Source organism: Pygocentrus nattereri, chromosome 28 (genome assembly GCF_015220715.1).
Source record: "Pygocentrus nattereri isolate fPygNat1 chromosome 28, fPygNat1.pri, whole genome shotgun sequence".
NCBI lineage: Eukaryota > Metazoa > Chordata > Actinopteri > Characiformes > Serrasalmidae > Pygocentrus > Pygocentrus nattereri.
This window is the reverse complement of record NC_051238.1, coordinates 149,954-167,503: the sequence shown is the minus strand read 5'-3', so window position 1 is coordinate 167,503 and position 17,550 is coordinate 149,954. Positions and strand designations below refer to the sequence as shown.

Genomic DNA, 17,550 nt, shown 5'->3' with positions numbered 1-17,550 from the left:
ATAGTCAGATCTGCCAGAGTCGTTAGCCACACTGTGGAAATGTTCACATTCCCTGTTTTACATACGACAGAATAAAACTAATTCCCTCTCCTTGCCTTTTTTTCACACAAACACATCTTTATACTCTGTGAAACTCTGCTGCTCAGACTCCACTCAAATATTCCACTCTGGTCTCCGAAGACAAAAGTTTGGACGCCCCGATGTCAATTAAAGTTTATTCCTAGAACCGATCATTAAAAAAAGAACCTTTTATTTACAGAGAGTCTTTATTACAGAGAGCATGTGGCCCTCGGGGCGTGGAAGGCTAGACCCAGGGCTAGTCATTAGAAGGTTGTTATAACTGATGGGGCTGCTGTCAGGCAGCCACTGTCACCATGACAACTGCTTTGAAGTCTTGATCTACATTTAATAGAAACTCAATTTAGCTCCCATATCAGAACCGCAAAGGACAGAACCCCCGAACTTCTTCCACCAAACTCTAGCAAACTCAAACACTCACTACACAAAACAACAACAAACAGTTTACGCTGAACAGACTCTCTGCCACTGCTAGAATCCTGACTGACCGCCCGCTGTGCTGGACTTCTACAATTTCAGACAGAGCGCTCCGGCTTCCCTTCGACTGTTAACTAGGAAGCGGCTGCTGCTACATTTTTGTTTATACTGTGTTCATGTTGATCTGAGCAACCAGGCAGGGTAACTCAGTGACTGCAGCACTCACTGCAGGGCTGCCTTCCCTTTGACCTGCCAGTCATCATAGAGAAAACACTTGTGACAGACTGTTGACGACTTCCAGTTTACATATTCTCAACTCAGAACACACGCAAAACACGTTCATCCCTTTAAAAACGACAGAAAAAGGTCTGCAAAAAAAAACGTAGAGTGTGAATTTCATCCTCCACAGAACAACTTCACATTCCCACATTTACATATCCATTTAAAAATAATGACACTCACACACAGACGCACAGAGACAGACACACAAACAGAGACGCACACAGACTTACACACAGAGAAACATGCAGACATAGAAACACCCGGTCACAAAAAAGAAAGCGTTTTCATTATTTAACATTTACAGATCTCCAGGGCCCTACTCTGAATTTTTAAAAGAATTTAGCAATTTTGCTGCAAACCTGGCTGTGTGCAATGATAAAGTAATAATTCAGCAATCTCCAACCATTACCTAATTTCATATGAGCTACGACTTAGCCATAATATATGTACGTCCCCTCGTTATTCTACAAAGTGCTCTATAAAACCATTTACACCCAACAGTTTATAGAAAATCTGCCAGAACTATCAAACCCAGTCTTCACTCCATCAGACCCAATGGAACTAAATTTACTAAACGATTATTTAGAAAATACCTTCCGATCCACTTTAGAAAATGTGGCGCCACTTAAAATAAAAAGAATAAGGCAGAAAAAGCTCGCCCCATGTTACAACGATAAAAACCCGTACCTTAAAACAAACAGTTTGGAAACCAGAGCGGAAATGGCGATAAACCAAGTTGGAAGTGTTCCACTCTGCCTGGAAGTACAGCCTTATAAAGTATAGAAATGCTCTCACTAAAGCTCGCTCAGCATATCTGGCCTCGCTGATTGAGAACAATAAATATAATCCTAGAGTACTGTTTAGTGTGATTTCCCGAATCACAAAAAAATCAGACAGGTACTGAACCAGAAATCCCAGCAATTCTCACCAGTCAAGTTTTTATGGTCTTCTTTAATAATAAAATTGAAAATATTACACAACAAATTCAACCCACAGTATTAAATTCCACTTGGATGTCAATAGAACAAAACACAGTTGTAGAAAAAAGGCTGGAAACTTTTTACCCACTCCCACAGCTAGAGCTAGAGAAGATTATCTCCTCTGCAAATTGCACAACCTGCATACTCGATGCAATTCCCTCAAAATTACTCAAAGAAGTACTGCCAGCCATTATAAACCCTCTTTTAACTATAGTAAACTCATCCCTTAGTCTGAGCCATGTTCCCAAAGCTTTTAAACTAGTAGTTATCAAACCTCTGATCAAGAAACCGAATCTTGATGTTTGCATATTGTCTAATTACAGGCCTATTTCTAACTTACCATTTATATCTAAGATCGTAGAAAAAGCTGTGGCCCAACAAATTAGCTCATATCTACATAAGAACCATTTATATTAAATTTTACAATCTGAATTCAGGCGACTTACAGTTCAGATCATTTTACACAGGTAGGCGAAGGCGGTGTTAGGAGTCTTGCCCAAGGACTCTTATTGGTATAGTGTAAGGTGATTACCCAGAATTGAACCCCAGTCTACCGCTCGGCACTCACAAACACCAATTGGCACTTACAAATACCAATCGGCACTCACAAACACAAATCAGCACTAACAAACACCAATGAATGCTCACGAACACCAAAAAGTGATAAAAACTGCTCGGCACTCACAAACACCGCTTGGCACTCACAAATACCAATCGGCACTCACAAACACAAATCAGCACTAATAAACACCAATCAATGCTCACAAACACCAATCAGTGATCACAAACACCGCTCGGCACTCACAAACACTGCTCAGCACTAACAAACACCAATGAATGCTCACAAACAACACTCAGCACGCACAAACACCACTCAGCATTCACAAACACCAATGAATGCTCAAAAACACCAATGAAAGCTCACAAACACCAATGAAAGCTCACAAACACCAATCAATGCTCACAAACACCAATCAATGCTCACAAACACCGCTCGGTACTCACAAACACCAATCGGCAATTACAAATACCAATCGGCTACCTCGGAGAAGGCAAAGGTGTTACTCACTAAACTAACCAACCACACAATCAGTGATCACAAACACCGTTTGGCACTCAAAAACACAGCTTGTCACTCACAGACACCAAAAAACACCAATAAGTGCTCACAAACACCAGTGAAAGCTCACAAACACCAATCAGTGCTCACAAACACCGCTCAGAGCTCACAAACACAGCTTGGTGCTCACAAACACCGCTCGGTGCTCACAAACACCGCTCGATGATAACAAACACTGCTCAGCACTAACAAACACCAATGAATGGTCACAAACACCAATCAGCGCTCAAAAACACCACTCGGCGCTAACAAACACCAATGATTGCTCACAAACACCAATGAACACTCACAAACACTGCTTGTCACTCACAGACACCGCTCAACTCTAACAAACACTGCTCGGCACTGACAAACACCAATCAGTGCTCACACAAACCGCTCGGCACTCACAAACACCGCTGGGCACTCGCAAACACCAACGGCACTCACAAACACCAATCGGTGCTCAAAAACACCAATCAGCACTAACAAACACCAATCAGTGATCAAAAACACTGCCGGCACTCACAAACACAAATCAGCACTCACAAACACCGCTCAGCACTTATAAACACCGCGTGGCACTCACAAACACCGTTCAGAACTCACAAACATGGCTCGGCACACACAAACACCAATTGGCGCTCACAAATACCAATCAGCACTAACAAACACCACTTAATGCTCAAAAACACCAATGAGTACTCACAAACACCGCACAGCAGTAACAAACACCAGTGAAAGCTCACAAACACTGCTCGGTGCTCACAAACACCAATCAGCACTAACAAACACCAGTGAACTCTCAAAAACACCTATCAGCACTAAGAAACACTAATCAGTGATCAAAAACACTGTCGGCACTCACAAACACAAATCAGCACTCAAAAACACCGTTCGGCACTTACAAACATCGCGTGGCACTCATAAACACCGTTCAGCACTCACAAACATGGCTCGCCACACACAAACACCAATGAGTGCTCACAAACACCGCTGAGCAGTAAAAAACACCAGTGAAAGCTCACAAACATCGCTCGGTGCTCAACAACACTGCTCAGCACTAACAAACACCTGTGAACACTAACAAACACCAATGAACGCTCAAAAACACCAATGATCACTCAAAAACACCAATGATCACTCAAAAAACCAATGAACGCTCACAAACACCGCTCAGCACTCACAAACACCAGTGAACACTCACAAACACCAATGATCACTCACAAACACCAATGATCACTCAAAAAACCAATGAACGCTCACAAACACCGCTCGGCGCTCACAAAGACCGCTCAGCACTCACAAACACTGCTCGGCACTCACAAACACCGCTCGGTGCTCACAAGCACTGCTCGGCACGAACAAACACCAATGAAAGCTCAAAACCACTGGTCAGCACTAACAAACACTGCTAGGCGCTCAAAAACACAGCTCAGCACTCACAAACACTGCTTGGCGCTCACAAACACCGTGTGGCACTCACAAACAACGCTGGGCACTCAAAAACACCAATTGGTGCTCACAAACACCAATCAGCACTAAAAAACACCAATTAATGCTCATAAACACCAATGAGTGCTCACAAACACTGCTGAGCAGTAAAAAAAACACCAGTGAAAGCTCACAAACACCGCTCGGTGCTCAACAACACTGCTCAGCACTAACAAACACCTGTGAACACTAACAAACACCAATAAACGCTCAAAAACACCAATGACTGCTCACAAACACCGCTAGGCACTCACAAACACTGCTCCGCACTCACAAACACCGCTCAATGCTCAGAAGCACCGCTCGGCATGAACAAACACCAATGAAAGCTCAAAACCACTGCTCAGCACTAACAAACACTGCTAGGCGCTCAAAAACACAGCTCAGCACTCACAAACACTGCCTGGTGCTCACAAACACCGCGTGGCACTCACAAACAACGCTGGGCACTCAAAAACACCAATCAGCGCTCACAAACACCGCTCATCGCTCACAGACAACGCTCAGCACTAACAAACACCGCTCAGCACTAACAAACACCAATGAACGCTCCCAAACACCAATCAGCGCTCAAAAGCACCGCTTGGCGCTCACAAACACCACTCAGCACTATCAAATACCAATGAACACTCACAAACACTGCTCAGCACTCACAAACACCACTCAGCACTCACAAACACGTCTCAGCACTCACAAACACCACTCAGCACTCACAAACACCAATGAGTGCTCACAAACACCGCTCAGCACTAACAACACCAGTGAATGCTCACAAACACCGCTCAGCACTAACAAACACCAATGAGTGCTCACAAACACCAATGAGTGCTCACAAACACCGCTCAGCACTAATAAACACCAGTGAACATTCACAAACACCAATCGGCGCTCACAAACACAAATCAGCACTAACAAACACCAACTAACGCTCAAACACCAATCAGTGATCACAAACAATGCTCAGCACTCAAAAACACCACTCGTCACTCACAGACACCGCTCAGCACTCAAAAACACCAATCACTGCTCACAAACACCAATAAAAGCTCACAAACACCAATGAGTGCTCACAAACACCGCTCAGCACTAATAAACACGAGTGAACACTGACAAACACCAATCGGTGCTCACAAACACAAATCGTCACTAACAAACACCAATTAACGCTCACAAACACCAATCAGTGATCACAAACCATGCTCAGCACTCAAAAACACCACTCACTCACAGACACTGCTCAGCACTCAAAAACACCAATCACTGCTCACAAACACCAATCACTGCGCACAAACACCAATGAAAGGTCACAAACACAAATGAAAGGTCACAAACACAAATCGGCATTAACAAACACCAATTAACGCTCACAAACACCAATCAGTGATCACAAACAATGCTCAGCACTCAAAAACACCACTCGTCACTCACAGACCGCTCAGCACTCAAAAACACCAATCACTGCTCACAAACACCAATCACTGCTCAAACACCAATCGGTGCTCACAAACACAAATCGGCACTAACAAACACCAATTAACGCTCACAAACACCAATCAGTGATCACAAACCATGCTCAGCACTCAAAAACACCACTCGTCACTCACAGACACTGCTCAGCACTCAAAAACACCAATCACTGCTCACAAACACACATCACTGCGCACAAACACCAATGAAAGCTCACAAATGCCAATGAATGCTCACAAACACCAATGAAAGCTCACAAACACCAATGAAAGCTCACAAACACAAATCGGCACTAACAAACACCAATTAACGCTCACAAACACTGCTCAGTACTCACAAACACCACTCGGTGCTCACAAGCACCACTCGGTATGAACAAACACCAATAAAAGCTCACAGCCACTGCTCAGCACTAACAAATACTGCTCGGCACTCACAAACAACGCTGGGCACTCAAAAACACCAATCAGCGCTCACAAACACCGCTCATCGCTCACAGACAACGCTCAGCACTAACAAACACCGCTCAGCACTAACAAACACCAATGAACGCTCCCAAACACCAATCAGCGCTCAAAAGCACCGCTTGGCGCTCACAAACACCACTCAGCACTATCAAATACCAATGAACACTCACAAACACTGCTCAGCACTCACAAACACCACTCAGCACTCACAAACACGTCTCAGCACTCACAAACACCACTCAGCACTCACAAACACCAATGAGTGCTCACAAACACCGCTCAGCACTAACAACACCAGTGAATGCTCACAAACACCGCTCAGCACTAACAAACACCAATGAGTGCTCACAAACACCAATGAGTGCTCACAAACACTGCTCAGCACTAATAAACACCAGTGAACATTCACAAACACCAATCGGCGCTCACAAACACAAATCAGCACTAACAAACACCAACTAACGCTCAAACACCAATCAGTGATCACAAACAATGCTCAGCACTCAAAAACACCACTCGTCACTCACAGACACTGCTCAGCACTCAAAAACACCAATCACTGCTCACAAACACCAATAAAAGCTCACAAACACCAATGAGTGCTCACAAACACCGCTCAGCACTAATAAACACGAGTGAACACTGACAAACACCAATCGGTGCTCACAAACACAAATCGGCACTAACAAACACCAATTAACGCTCACAAACACCAATCAGTGATCACAAACCATGCTCAGCACTCAAAAACACCACTCACTCACAGACACTGCTCAGCACTCAAAAACACCAATCACTGCTCACAAACACCAATCACTGCGCACAAACACCAATGAAAGGTCAGAAACACAAATGAAAGGTCACAAACACAAATGAGTGCTCACAAACACCGCTCAGCACTAATAAACACGAGTGAACACTGACAAACACCAATCGGTGCTCACAAACACAAATCGGCACTAACAAACACCAATTAACGCTCACAAACACCAATCAGTGATCACAAACAATGCTCAGCACTCAAAAACACCACTCGTCACTCACAGACCGCTCAGCACTCAAAAACACCAATCACTGCTCACAAACACCAATCACTGCTCAAACACCAATCGGTGCTCACAAACACAAATCGGCACTAACAAACACCAATTAACGCTCACAAACACCAATCAGTGATCACAAACCATGCTCAGCACTCAAAAACACCACTCGTCACTCACAGACACTGCTCAGCACTCAAAAACACCAATCACTGCTCACAAACACACATCACTGCGCACAAACACCAATGAAAGCTCACAAATGCCAATGAATGCTCACAAACACCAATGAAAGCTCACAAACACCAATGAAAGCTCACAAACACAAATCGGCACTAACAAACACCAATTAACGCTCACAAACACTGCTCAGTACTCACAAACACCACTCGGTGCTCACAAGCACCACTCGGCATGAACAAACACCAATAAAAGCTCACAGCCACTGCTCAGCACTAACAAATACTGCTCGGCACTCACAAACACTGCTCTGCGCTCACAAACACCGCTTGGCACTCAAAAACACCGCTCAACACTCAAAAACACCAGTGAACGCTCACAAACACCAATCAGTGAGCACAAACAATGCTCAGCACTCACAAACACCGCTCGTCACTCACAGACACCGCTCAGCACTAACAAACACCAATGAACACTCAGAAACACCAATCAGTGCTCAAAAACACAAATGAACGCTCACAAACACCAATGAATGCTCACAAACAAATTTGAACGCTCACAAACACCAATGAAAGCTCATAAACACCGCTTGGCGCTCACAAACACCAGTGAACACACACAAACACCAATCAGTGCTCACAAACACCACTCAGCACTAATAAACACCAGTGAACACTCACAAACACCAATCGGCACTCACAAACACCAAGTAATGCTCACAAACACCAATCAATGATCACATACACCGCTCAGCACTAACAAACACCAGTGAATGCTCACAAACACCAAACAGTGCTCACAAGCCACTGCTCAGCACTAACAAATACTGCTCGGCACTCACAAACACTGCTCTGCGCTCACAAACACCGCTCGGCACTCAAAAACACCGCTCAACACTCAAAAACACCAGTGAACGCTCACAAACACCAATCAGTGAGCACAAACAATGCTCAGCACTCACAAACACCGCTCGTCACTCACAGACACCGCTCAGCACTCACAAACACCATACAGCGCTCACAAACACCAATCGGTGCTCACAAACACTGCTCGGCCCTCACAAACACTGCTCAGCACTCACAAACACCACTCAGCACTCACAAACACAGCTTAGCACTCACAAACACCAATGAGTGCTCACAAACACCGCTCAGCACTAACAAACACCAGTGGACACTCACAAAAACCAATCAGCGCTGACAAACACCGTTCATCACTAATAAACACCAGTGAACGTTCACAAACACCAATCAGCGCTCACAAACACCAATCGGCACTCACAAACACCAATCAGTGATCACAAAAAATGCTCAGCACTCACAAACACCGCTCGTCACTCACAGACATCGCTCAGCACTAACAAACACCAATGAATGCTCACAAACACCACTCAGCACTAAATAACACTACTCAGTGCTCACAAACTCCGCTCAGCTCTAATAAACACCAATGAACACTCACAAACACCAATGACCACCCACAAACACGGCTCAGCACTAACAAACACCAATGAATGCTCACAAACACTGCTCAGCACTCACAAACATGGCTCAGCACTAACAAACACCAATGAACGCTCACAAACATCGTTCAGCACTCACAAACACGGCTTAGCACTAACAAACACCATGAATGCTCACAAACACCTCATGGCACTCACAAACACCTCGCGGCGCTCACAAACACAGCTCAGCACTGACATACACCAATGAACGCTCACAAACACCAATGTATGCTCACAAACACCGCTGAGCACTAATAAACACCAATGAACGCTCACAAACACCGCTCGGCACTAACAAACACCACGCAGCACTCACAAACACTGCTCAGCACTCACAAACACCGCTCAGCACTAACAAACACCAATGAGTACTCACAAACACCGCGTGGCACTCACAAACACTGCGCGGCACTCACAAACACGAATACACTCACCCGCACTCACGAACACTGCTTGGCGCTCACAAGCACCGCTCAGCACTCACAAACATCAATGAATGCTCACAAACATCAATGAATGCTCACAAACACCGCTCAGCACTAACAATCACCAGTCAGCGCTCACAAACACAGCACGGCACACACAAACATAGCGCGGCACTCACAAACACTGCTCGGCACTAACAAACCAATCAACGTGGACAAACACCGCTCGGCACTCACAAACACCACGCAGCACCAACAAACACTGCTCAGCACTAACAAACACCAATCAGTGCGGACAAACACCACTCAGCGCTCACAAACACAGCTCATCACTAACATACACCAATGAACGCTCACAAACACTGCTCAGCACTAACAAACACCAATGAACGCTCACAAACAGCGCTCAGCACTAACAAACACCGCTCGGCACTCATAAACACCAATCAGCGCTCTCGAACACTGCGTGGCACTCACAAACACCGCTCGGTGCTCACAAACACAGCTCATCACTAACATACACCAATGAACGCTCAGAAACACCAATGTACGCTCAGCTACACCGCTCAGCACTAACAAACACCAATGAATGCTCAGAAACACTGCTCAGCACTAAATAACACCACTCGGTGCTCACAAACTCCGCTCAGCACTAATAAACAACAATGAATGCTCACAAACAACAGTCAGAGCTCACAAACACTGCTTCGCATTCACAAACACCACTCAGCAGTAACAAACACCAATCAGTGCTCACAAACACAAATCACCGCTCACAAACACCAAAGAATGCTCACAAACACCAATGAATGCTCACAAACACCAATGAACACCCACAAACACGTCTCAGCACTAACACCAATGATCGCTCACAAACACCGCTCAGCACTCACAAACACAGCTCAGCACTAACAAACACCAATGAACGCTCACAAACACCGCTCAGCACTCACAAACACCAATGAATGCTCACAAACACCTCGCGGCACTCACAAACACCGCTCATTGCTCACAAACACCGCTCACAGTGAAACCAGAACACACCATGATCAACACAGTGATCTAAACCGGCCGCGGAACCTGAACAAACACGAATGAGGAGAATCATCTATGTTAACTTCGTGGTAATCGTTAGCAGTTAGTATTAGCATTACTTACTGAGGGAAGCAGCTTTACACAGAGACAAGTTCAAATATCTTAACGTATAAATGGATTCATACTGGAGTCTGGAGTCGTCCTCTGATCGACCTGTAGTTTGTTTATGTTTCTTCTTCATGTGCAGTAAAAGTGTAATTTACATTCATGTTCAGTGTTTATTGCTGATAAAGATCAAAACAGAAACAATTAGTGTACACTAAGTGCCAGTGCACATCTGACTGACTCCCTCCTCCACATCTGCACCAACATCACAGCTCAGAATTCATAACCTCAAACACTCAGAGGAAAAACCTCCAAACTGAGATCAAACATTCTGGAGCTGAAGGTCTCAATGAAATGGAGCTGATTCCTCTTTAAAGACTAACGCAGTCAGGAGAGCATAGAAATGCTTTCGTCTGACCGCAGCGTTTCTCTCCCAGCCCTCCATATCGCAATCAGACTATCTACTAATCAGTTATTCTCCCTTTCATTCTCTCTCTCTTTCTCAACATGCCAAAAAACGTCCGCCACCCCGTCCCCAAATTCAAAGCCTTTTCGCACCCTTTACTTCTTAAGTCATCACCACGGAGAAGACTCTGACTTAATAGGTAGTAGAGGAGTTATGTAACTGAGAAAATGAAACGTATTTGAAACATATTATACTGTATTACATTGCATTTTACTGCATTTCACTGTATTTACTTTTTTACTGCATTTACTGTCTATTGTATTTACTGTATCTTACTGTCTGTTTACACTCTCTGGGGCTGGTTAGGTGACTATGGACTGAAAGTCCATAAAAAGAATAAACATGCATATGAATACAGTCCCAGGGGACAACTGGGGGCGGGGGGACTGGAGGTGTGTGACAACGGTTTTTTGTAAGTTCAAGTGTAAAGTTGACTGACAGAGTTCAGAATCTGCCCCTACAGCCTTACAGCAGCACTTTCAGCTCCTGTGACTCACATCATCACAGTCTCCATCTGATCACACACATAGAAACACTTTGAAACGCTTTGACCTCATCAGTTCTGAAACACGCTGATCAGAACCTAGATTAAGTGATTAAGTGACCCTTAGTCTCAAAGCGGGGAAATTTCACCTCTGCATTTAACCCATCTGTTCAGGGAAACACCACACAGTGTGAGCACACACTCTAGGGGGCAGTGAGCACACTTGCCCGGAGCAGACAGCAGTCCTATCCGCAGCGCCCGGGAAGCAGTTGGGGGTTAGGTGTCTTGCTCAAGGACACCTCAGTCATGTACTGTCAGCTCAGGGGATTGAACTGCTGACCTTCCGGTCACAGGGCCGGTTCCCTGTCCGTATTGTTTTGGTTCTGATTCAGCAGCTGTCCATGTTGTTTCGGTACTGATTAATTATTTGAATGGTATTAAGGTTGAGCAGTGATGATCAGCAGCTGTGAGCAGGTCAGAAATAGCATTGGTGCCGTTGTGGAGGGGGTGAGAAATTCTGACGTCTCTGAAACTTTAGCTTTACTTCAGCTTTACTTCATTTACATGAACACCAAATAGGAAAAACATCCAAGACTCACAACTGCTTTGTGCTCAATTTAGATGATTTAGACCACCTAACACTCCACTCAATTCAGAACTGCAGATTATTTCACAGGTCAGAAAAATCTTTATTCACATCATAAATGTTCTTCAACACATGACTCTGACTGAGGAGAACAGAGTAACTGTGGACAGAGGATGTGCTCCACTATGAGAGCCAGCTAATTGAAGGTTCCCTCTGAAACCAAGACAGGAGCAGAGAGAGAGAGAGAGAGAGAGAGAGAGAGAGAGAGACCAACAGACGGAGAGAGACAGAGAGAGAGAGAAAAAAAAGAGAGACAGAGAGAGAGAGAGAGAGAGAGAGAGAGAGAGATACAGAGATACAGATGAGTAACAGATTAGAAAACTAACAAATGGATCCTCCACCAGATTGAGTCTCACTGGAAGCCCAGAGCAAAGCTGAAGCTCTAATTTGGGGCACATGCAGAACCGGTTCTGCAGAACTGACAGGTACACTTGGAACAGCAGAGGAACAAAGAAGAAGTAATGCAGATGGAGACAATCAGAGGAATCACAAACCAACCATACAGAACCCTAAAGACCCAAACAGAGAACCAGACGTTCGGTTCACCTCAACCAGGAATTAATAATAATGATAATGATATTAATAATATTAAAGACACTCACTCACTCGATCTCTCACTTTCTCACTCTCTCACTCTACCTTTCACTCTCAGGTACAGCAGGAGTGTTAGCAGCATCCCTGAGTGGACCGGTCACTCCCGGATCTTCCTCACTGACCTGCTTACATAGTCCACCATTAAACACCAGCTCTCTCTCACTGCCTGCCTCGCTCACTCACACTCACAGTCTCACTGCCTGCCTTGCTCGCTCACCCTCTCTCAGTCTCTCTCCCTCACGTTGACTCTCCCACTCACACACACCCATCTCTGTACCCCCCCCCCCCCAAAAACGACCTCCTCTGAGCATGCTCAGATCACACTCCGGTTGTTAGGGGAGATATTTTTTTCTTCCAGTTGCCGTGTACGACTGGTCTCTCTCTCTCTCCCCCTCTCTATGCTTACCTATCACTATCTCTCTCTCTCTCTCCATGCTCTCTCCCATTTCATTTCTCTATGACCTCTCTCTCAGCCTGTATCTCTCTCATTATATATATAAACACACACACACACTCTCATACACCCCGCTCTGTCTGTATCTCTTTCTCTCTCTCGCCTCCTGCATAAGTCCATAAAAAGAATAAACATGCATATGAATACAGTCCCAGGGGACAACTGGGGGCGGGGGGACTGGAGGTGTGTGACAACGGTTTTTTGTAAGTTCAAGTGTAAAGTTGACTGACAGAGTTCAGAATCTGCCCCTACAGCCTTACAGCAGCACTTTCAGCTCCTGTGACTCACATCATCACAGTCTCCATCTGATCACACACATAGAAACACTTTGAAACGCTTTGACCTCATCAGTTCTGAAACACGCTGATCAGAACCTAGATTAAGTGATTAAGTGACCCTTAGTCTCAAAGCGGGGAAATTTCACCTCTGCATTTAACCCATCTGTTCAGGGAAACACCACACAGTGTGAGCACACACTCTAGGGGGCAGTGAGCACACTTGCCCGGAGCAGACAGCAGTCCTATCCGCAGCGCCCGGGAAGCAGTTGGGGGTTAGGTGTCTTGCTCAAGGACACCTCAGTCATGTACTGTCAGCTCAGGGGATTGAACTGCTGACCTTCCGGTCACAGGGCCGGTTCCCTGTCCGTATTGTTTTGGTTCTGATTCAGCAGCTGTCCATGTTGTTTCGGTACTGATTAATTATTTGAATGGTATTAAGGTTGAGCAGTGATGATCAGCAGCTGTGAGCAGGTCAGAAATAGCATTGGTGCCGTTGTGGAGGGGGTGAGAAATTCTGACGTCTCTGAAACTTTAGCTTTACTTCAGCTTTACTTCATTTACATGAACACCAAATAGGAAAAACATCCAAGACTCACAACTGCTTTGTGCTCAATTTAGATGATTTAGACCACCTAACACTCCACTAACACTCCCCTAACACTCCAAAAACGACCTCCTCTGAGCATGCTCAGATCACACTCCGGTTGTTAGGGGAGATATTTTTTTCTTCCAGTTGCCGTGTACGACTGGTCTCTCTCTCTCTCCCCCTCTCTATGCTTACCTATCACTATCTCTCTCTCTCTCTCCATGCTCTCTCCCATTTCATTTCTCTATGACCTCTCTCTCAGCCTGTATCTCTCTCATTATATATATAAACACACACACACACTCTCATACACCCCGCTCTGTCTGTATCTCTTTCTCTCTCTCGCCTCCTGCAGGTTGCTGCTGCTGATCTGTGTTTCTGCAGTAACTTGGAGTGTCCAGTAGAGGGCAGCGCTCCTCTTTACTGTGAGCTGTTGTGTCTGACCTCTTTCTGTTTCTGCTGAAGCTAAAATTAGAACCCTGCAGCTCGACTCCCAACAGAGAACTAACTCTCTCTCTCTCTCTGTTCTTCAACAATGACTGATTTATGGGTTACTCTGTTTATCTGTCTAGAATACTGAGGCGGTTTGTGATGGTCCCACACTGAGAGAACCTGCAGCAAACTGAGACAAACGCCTTTAATCCTCATCGTTGACTCTGATAAAAGATCATAAAACTGATTTAGTAAAGTCTTCAGGAGGAACTGAGTCGGAACGTAAAGGCAGAAAACGTGGATGTAAATTCCAGCGAAACTAAAGCTGGGATTAAGCGAGATTAAGCCGCAGATTACACACACACTCCAGACTCTGACTGCGGTGACCTCAGGCTCATGTGCAGCTGCAAATGGCCTCAGTTCTTTTTGTGCTCACAGTGTAAGTGTAACTGAACTTCTTGTTCAGACCACAACTCCATTAGAACTCGGACCCCTTTCTCAGAACAGGGCTTGCCAAGTGGGCAGCATTCTCTGATAATTCCAACCTATCAGGTGATGAGAAGAACCACCAGACCCACCTGCTGCTCTCCTATTGGCTGCGCTGAAACGACTGGATGATATGCTTTGTGCAAAATTGGAAAAATAACCCTGCAGGTCTGCCATGGTGGGTTCAGTTTTTGTCTGTGTTCGTCACTGAGCTCCACCCGGCGAAACTGTGTGAAAGCAGCTTAAAATTGTGTAGCGTGCCCAGCTCGAGCCTTTACCACGGTAAAATCCCATGGACCCTCGCATCTTAACGCTTTAATGTCAGCGCTGCTGTTTTGTTGCAGATCACAGAAAGACTGCATCCTGAGTAGAACCTTATAAATGATCATTGGTCAGTTTTACCTGCTGAAGTGCTGAAGACTGTGGCTGTGTATACAGTGAGACTTGAGAGGTGGTCTCAGTTTGGTTCGGTTTTGGGGCCGTTTAGAGGGGTCAGAGTTCGTTTTTGGCATGTTCACATATGCAAAAGAAACCATGACTCAACTTCAGATGCTGAAACGGCCCAAATGTGAAAACGCTCTGAGTGCTCACTCTGAGTCGGAGTGCTGACTCTGATTCACTCTGAACAGTACCATATCAGTAAAGGTAGAGTTGACCATAGATAAACACTCCGTTTCCAATGTTCTACTGATCTGGTCGCCACAGCGGATCATCTGCCTCCATCTTGGCCTATCCACTGCCTCCTCTACTTTTACACCAACCATCTCCATGTCCACCTTCACTACATCCATAAACCTTCTTTGAGGTCTACCTCTTCTCCTTCTGTCCGGCAGCTCCATCTCCAACATTCTTTGACCAATATATCCACTATTCCTCCTCAACACATGTCCAAACCATCTCAACCTGGCCTCTCTGACTTTATCTCCAAAGTGCTCCACCTTCACTGTCCCTCTGATCTGCTCATTTCTAATCTTGTCCATCCTTGTCACTCCCAACGAAAATCTCAGCATCTTCATCTCCGCCACCTCCAGCTCAGCCTCCTGTCTTTTAGATAGAGCCACAGTCTCCAAACCATACATCATAGCAGGATGCACTACTGTCTTGTGAACCTTCCCTTTCACTCTTGCTGCTATCCTTCTGTCACACATCAGCCCTGACACCCGTCTCCACCCACTCCATTCTGCCTGCACCCTGTTCTTCACCTCTTTTCTACACTGTCCATTGCTCTGGATGGTCGACCCAAGATATTTGAAGTCATCCACCTTTACGACCTCTACTGCTTGCATCTTCACCTTTCCACCTGCCTCCCTCTCATTCACACACATGTATTCCGTCTTGTCTCTACTGACCTTCATTCCTCTCCTCTCCAGTGCAAACCTCCACCTCTCCAGATTCTCTTCCACCTGCTCTCTACTCTCACCACAGATTACAATTTCATCTGCAAACATCATGGTCCATGAAGCCTCCTGCCTGACCTCATCTGTCAACCTTTCCATCACCATTGCAAACAAGAAGGCTCAAAGCTGATCCCTGATGTAACCCTACCTTCACCTTGAAACCATTTGTCACTCCAACTGCACACCTCACCACTGTCTCACTATCCTCATACATATCCTGCACCACCCTAACATACTTTTCAGCTACACCTGACTTCCTCATACAGTACCACAGTTCCTCTCTTGGCACCCTATCATATGCCTTCTCTAGATCCAAAGACACAATGTAGCTCCTTCTGACCTTCTCTGTACTTCTCTACCAACACTCTCAATGTAAAAATTGCATCTGTGGTACTCTTTCTGGGCATGAAACCAAACTGCTGCTCACTGATCTGAACCTCTCGCCTTAGCCTTGCTTCAACAACTCTTTCCCATACCTTCATGGTGTGGCTCATCAACTTTATACCTCTGTAGTTACTGCAGTTCTGCACATCACCCTTGTTCTTAAAAATGGGGACCAGTACACTGCTTCTCCACTCATCAGGCATCCTCTCACTCTCCAGGATTTTGTTAAACAACCTGGTTAAAAAGTCCACTGCCTTCTCTCCTAAACATCTCCATACCTCCACAGGTATGTCATCTGGACCAACTGCCTTTCCATTCTTCATCCTTTTTAAATCTGCCCTCACTTCCACCTCACTAATTCTCTGCACTTCCTGATCCACCATCTCTCCCCCCGTTGTCCTCCTCTCTCTCTCGTTTTCCTCATTCATTAGTTCTTCAAAGTACTCCTTCCATCTACTCAACACTCTCTGGTCACTCACTAGTACATTTCCCTCTCTATCCTTTATCAGCCTAACCTGCTGTACATCCTTTCCAGCTCTATCTCTCTGTTTAGCCAAACGATACAAGTCCTTTACTCCTTCTTTACTGTCCAGCCTCTCATACAGCTCATCATAGGCCTGAGCCTTTGCCTTTGCCACCATTCTTTTCGCTATGCGACTAGCCTCACAGTACTCCTGCCTACTTCCTTCATCTCTCTGGTTATCTCACTTTTTCTTAGCTGCCTTCTTCTTCTGATTACTCTCCTGGACTTCCTCATTCCACCACCAACT

At 45.3% G+C, this 17,550-nt stretch overlaps 1 protein-coding gene across 3 annotated transcripts in view; it reads right to left on the bottom strand.

The window, feature by feature from the left end:
* prkcz (protein kinase C, zeta) overlaps window positions 1–17,550 on the bottom strand; it is a 143,783-nt gene that overhangs the window by 69,600 nt on the left and 56,633 nt on the right. Inside the window, exon 1 of one of the 3 annotated variants that reach the window (XM_037535782.1) lies at window positions 12,809–12,942. The exons of the other annotated variants lie outside the window; for them this stretch is intronic. Within the exon in view, the coding sequence (XP_037391679.1) occupies window positions 12,809–12,845 (37 nt within the window). The 5' untranslated portion in view covers window positions 12,846–12,942. Of the gene's footprint in view, window positions 1–12,808; window positions 12,943–17,550 lie in introns of those variants that run through there. 3 annotated transcript variants of the gene reach the window in all.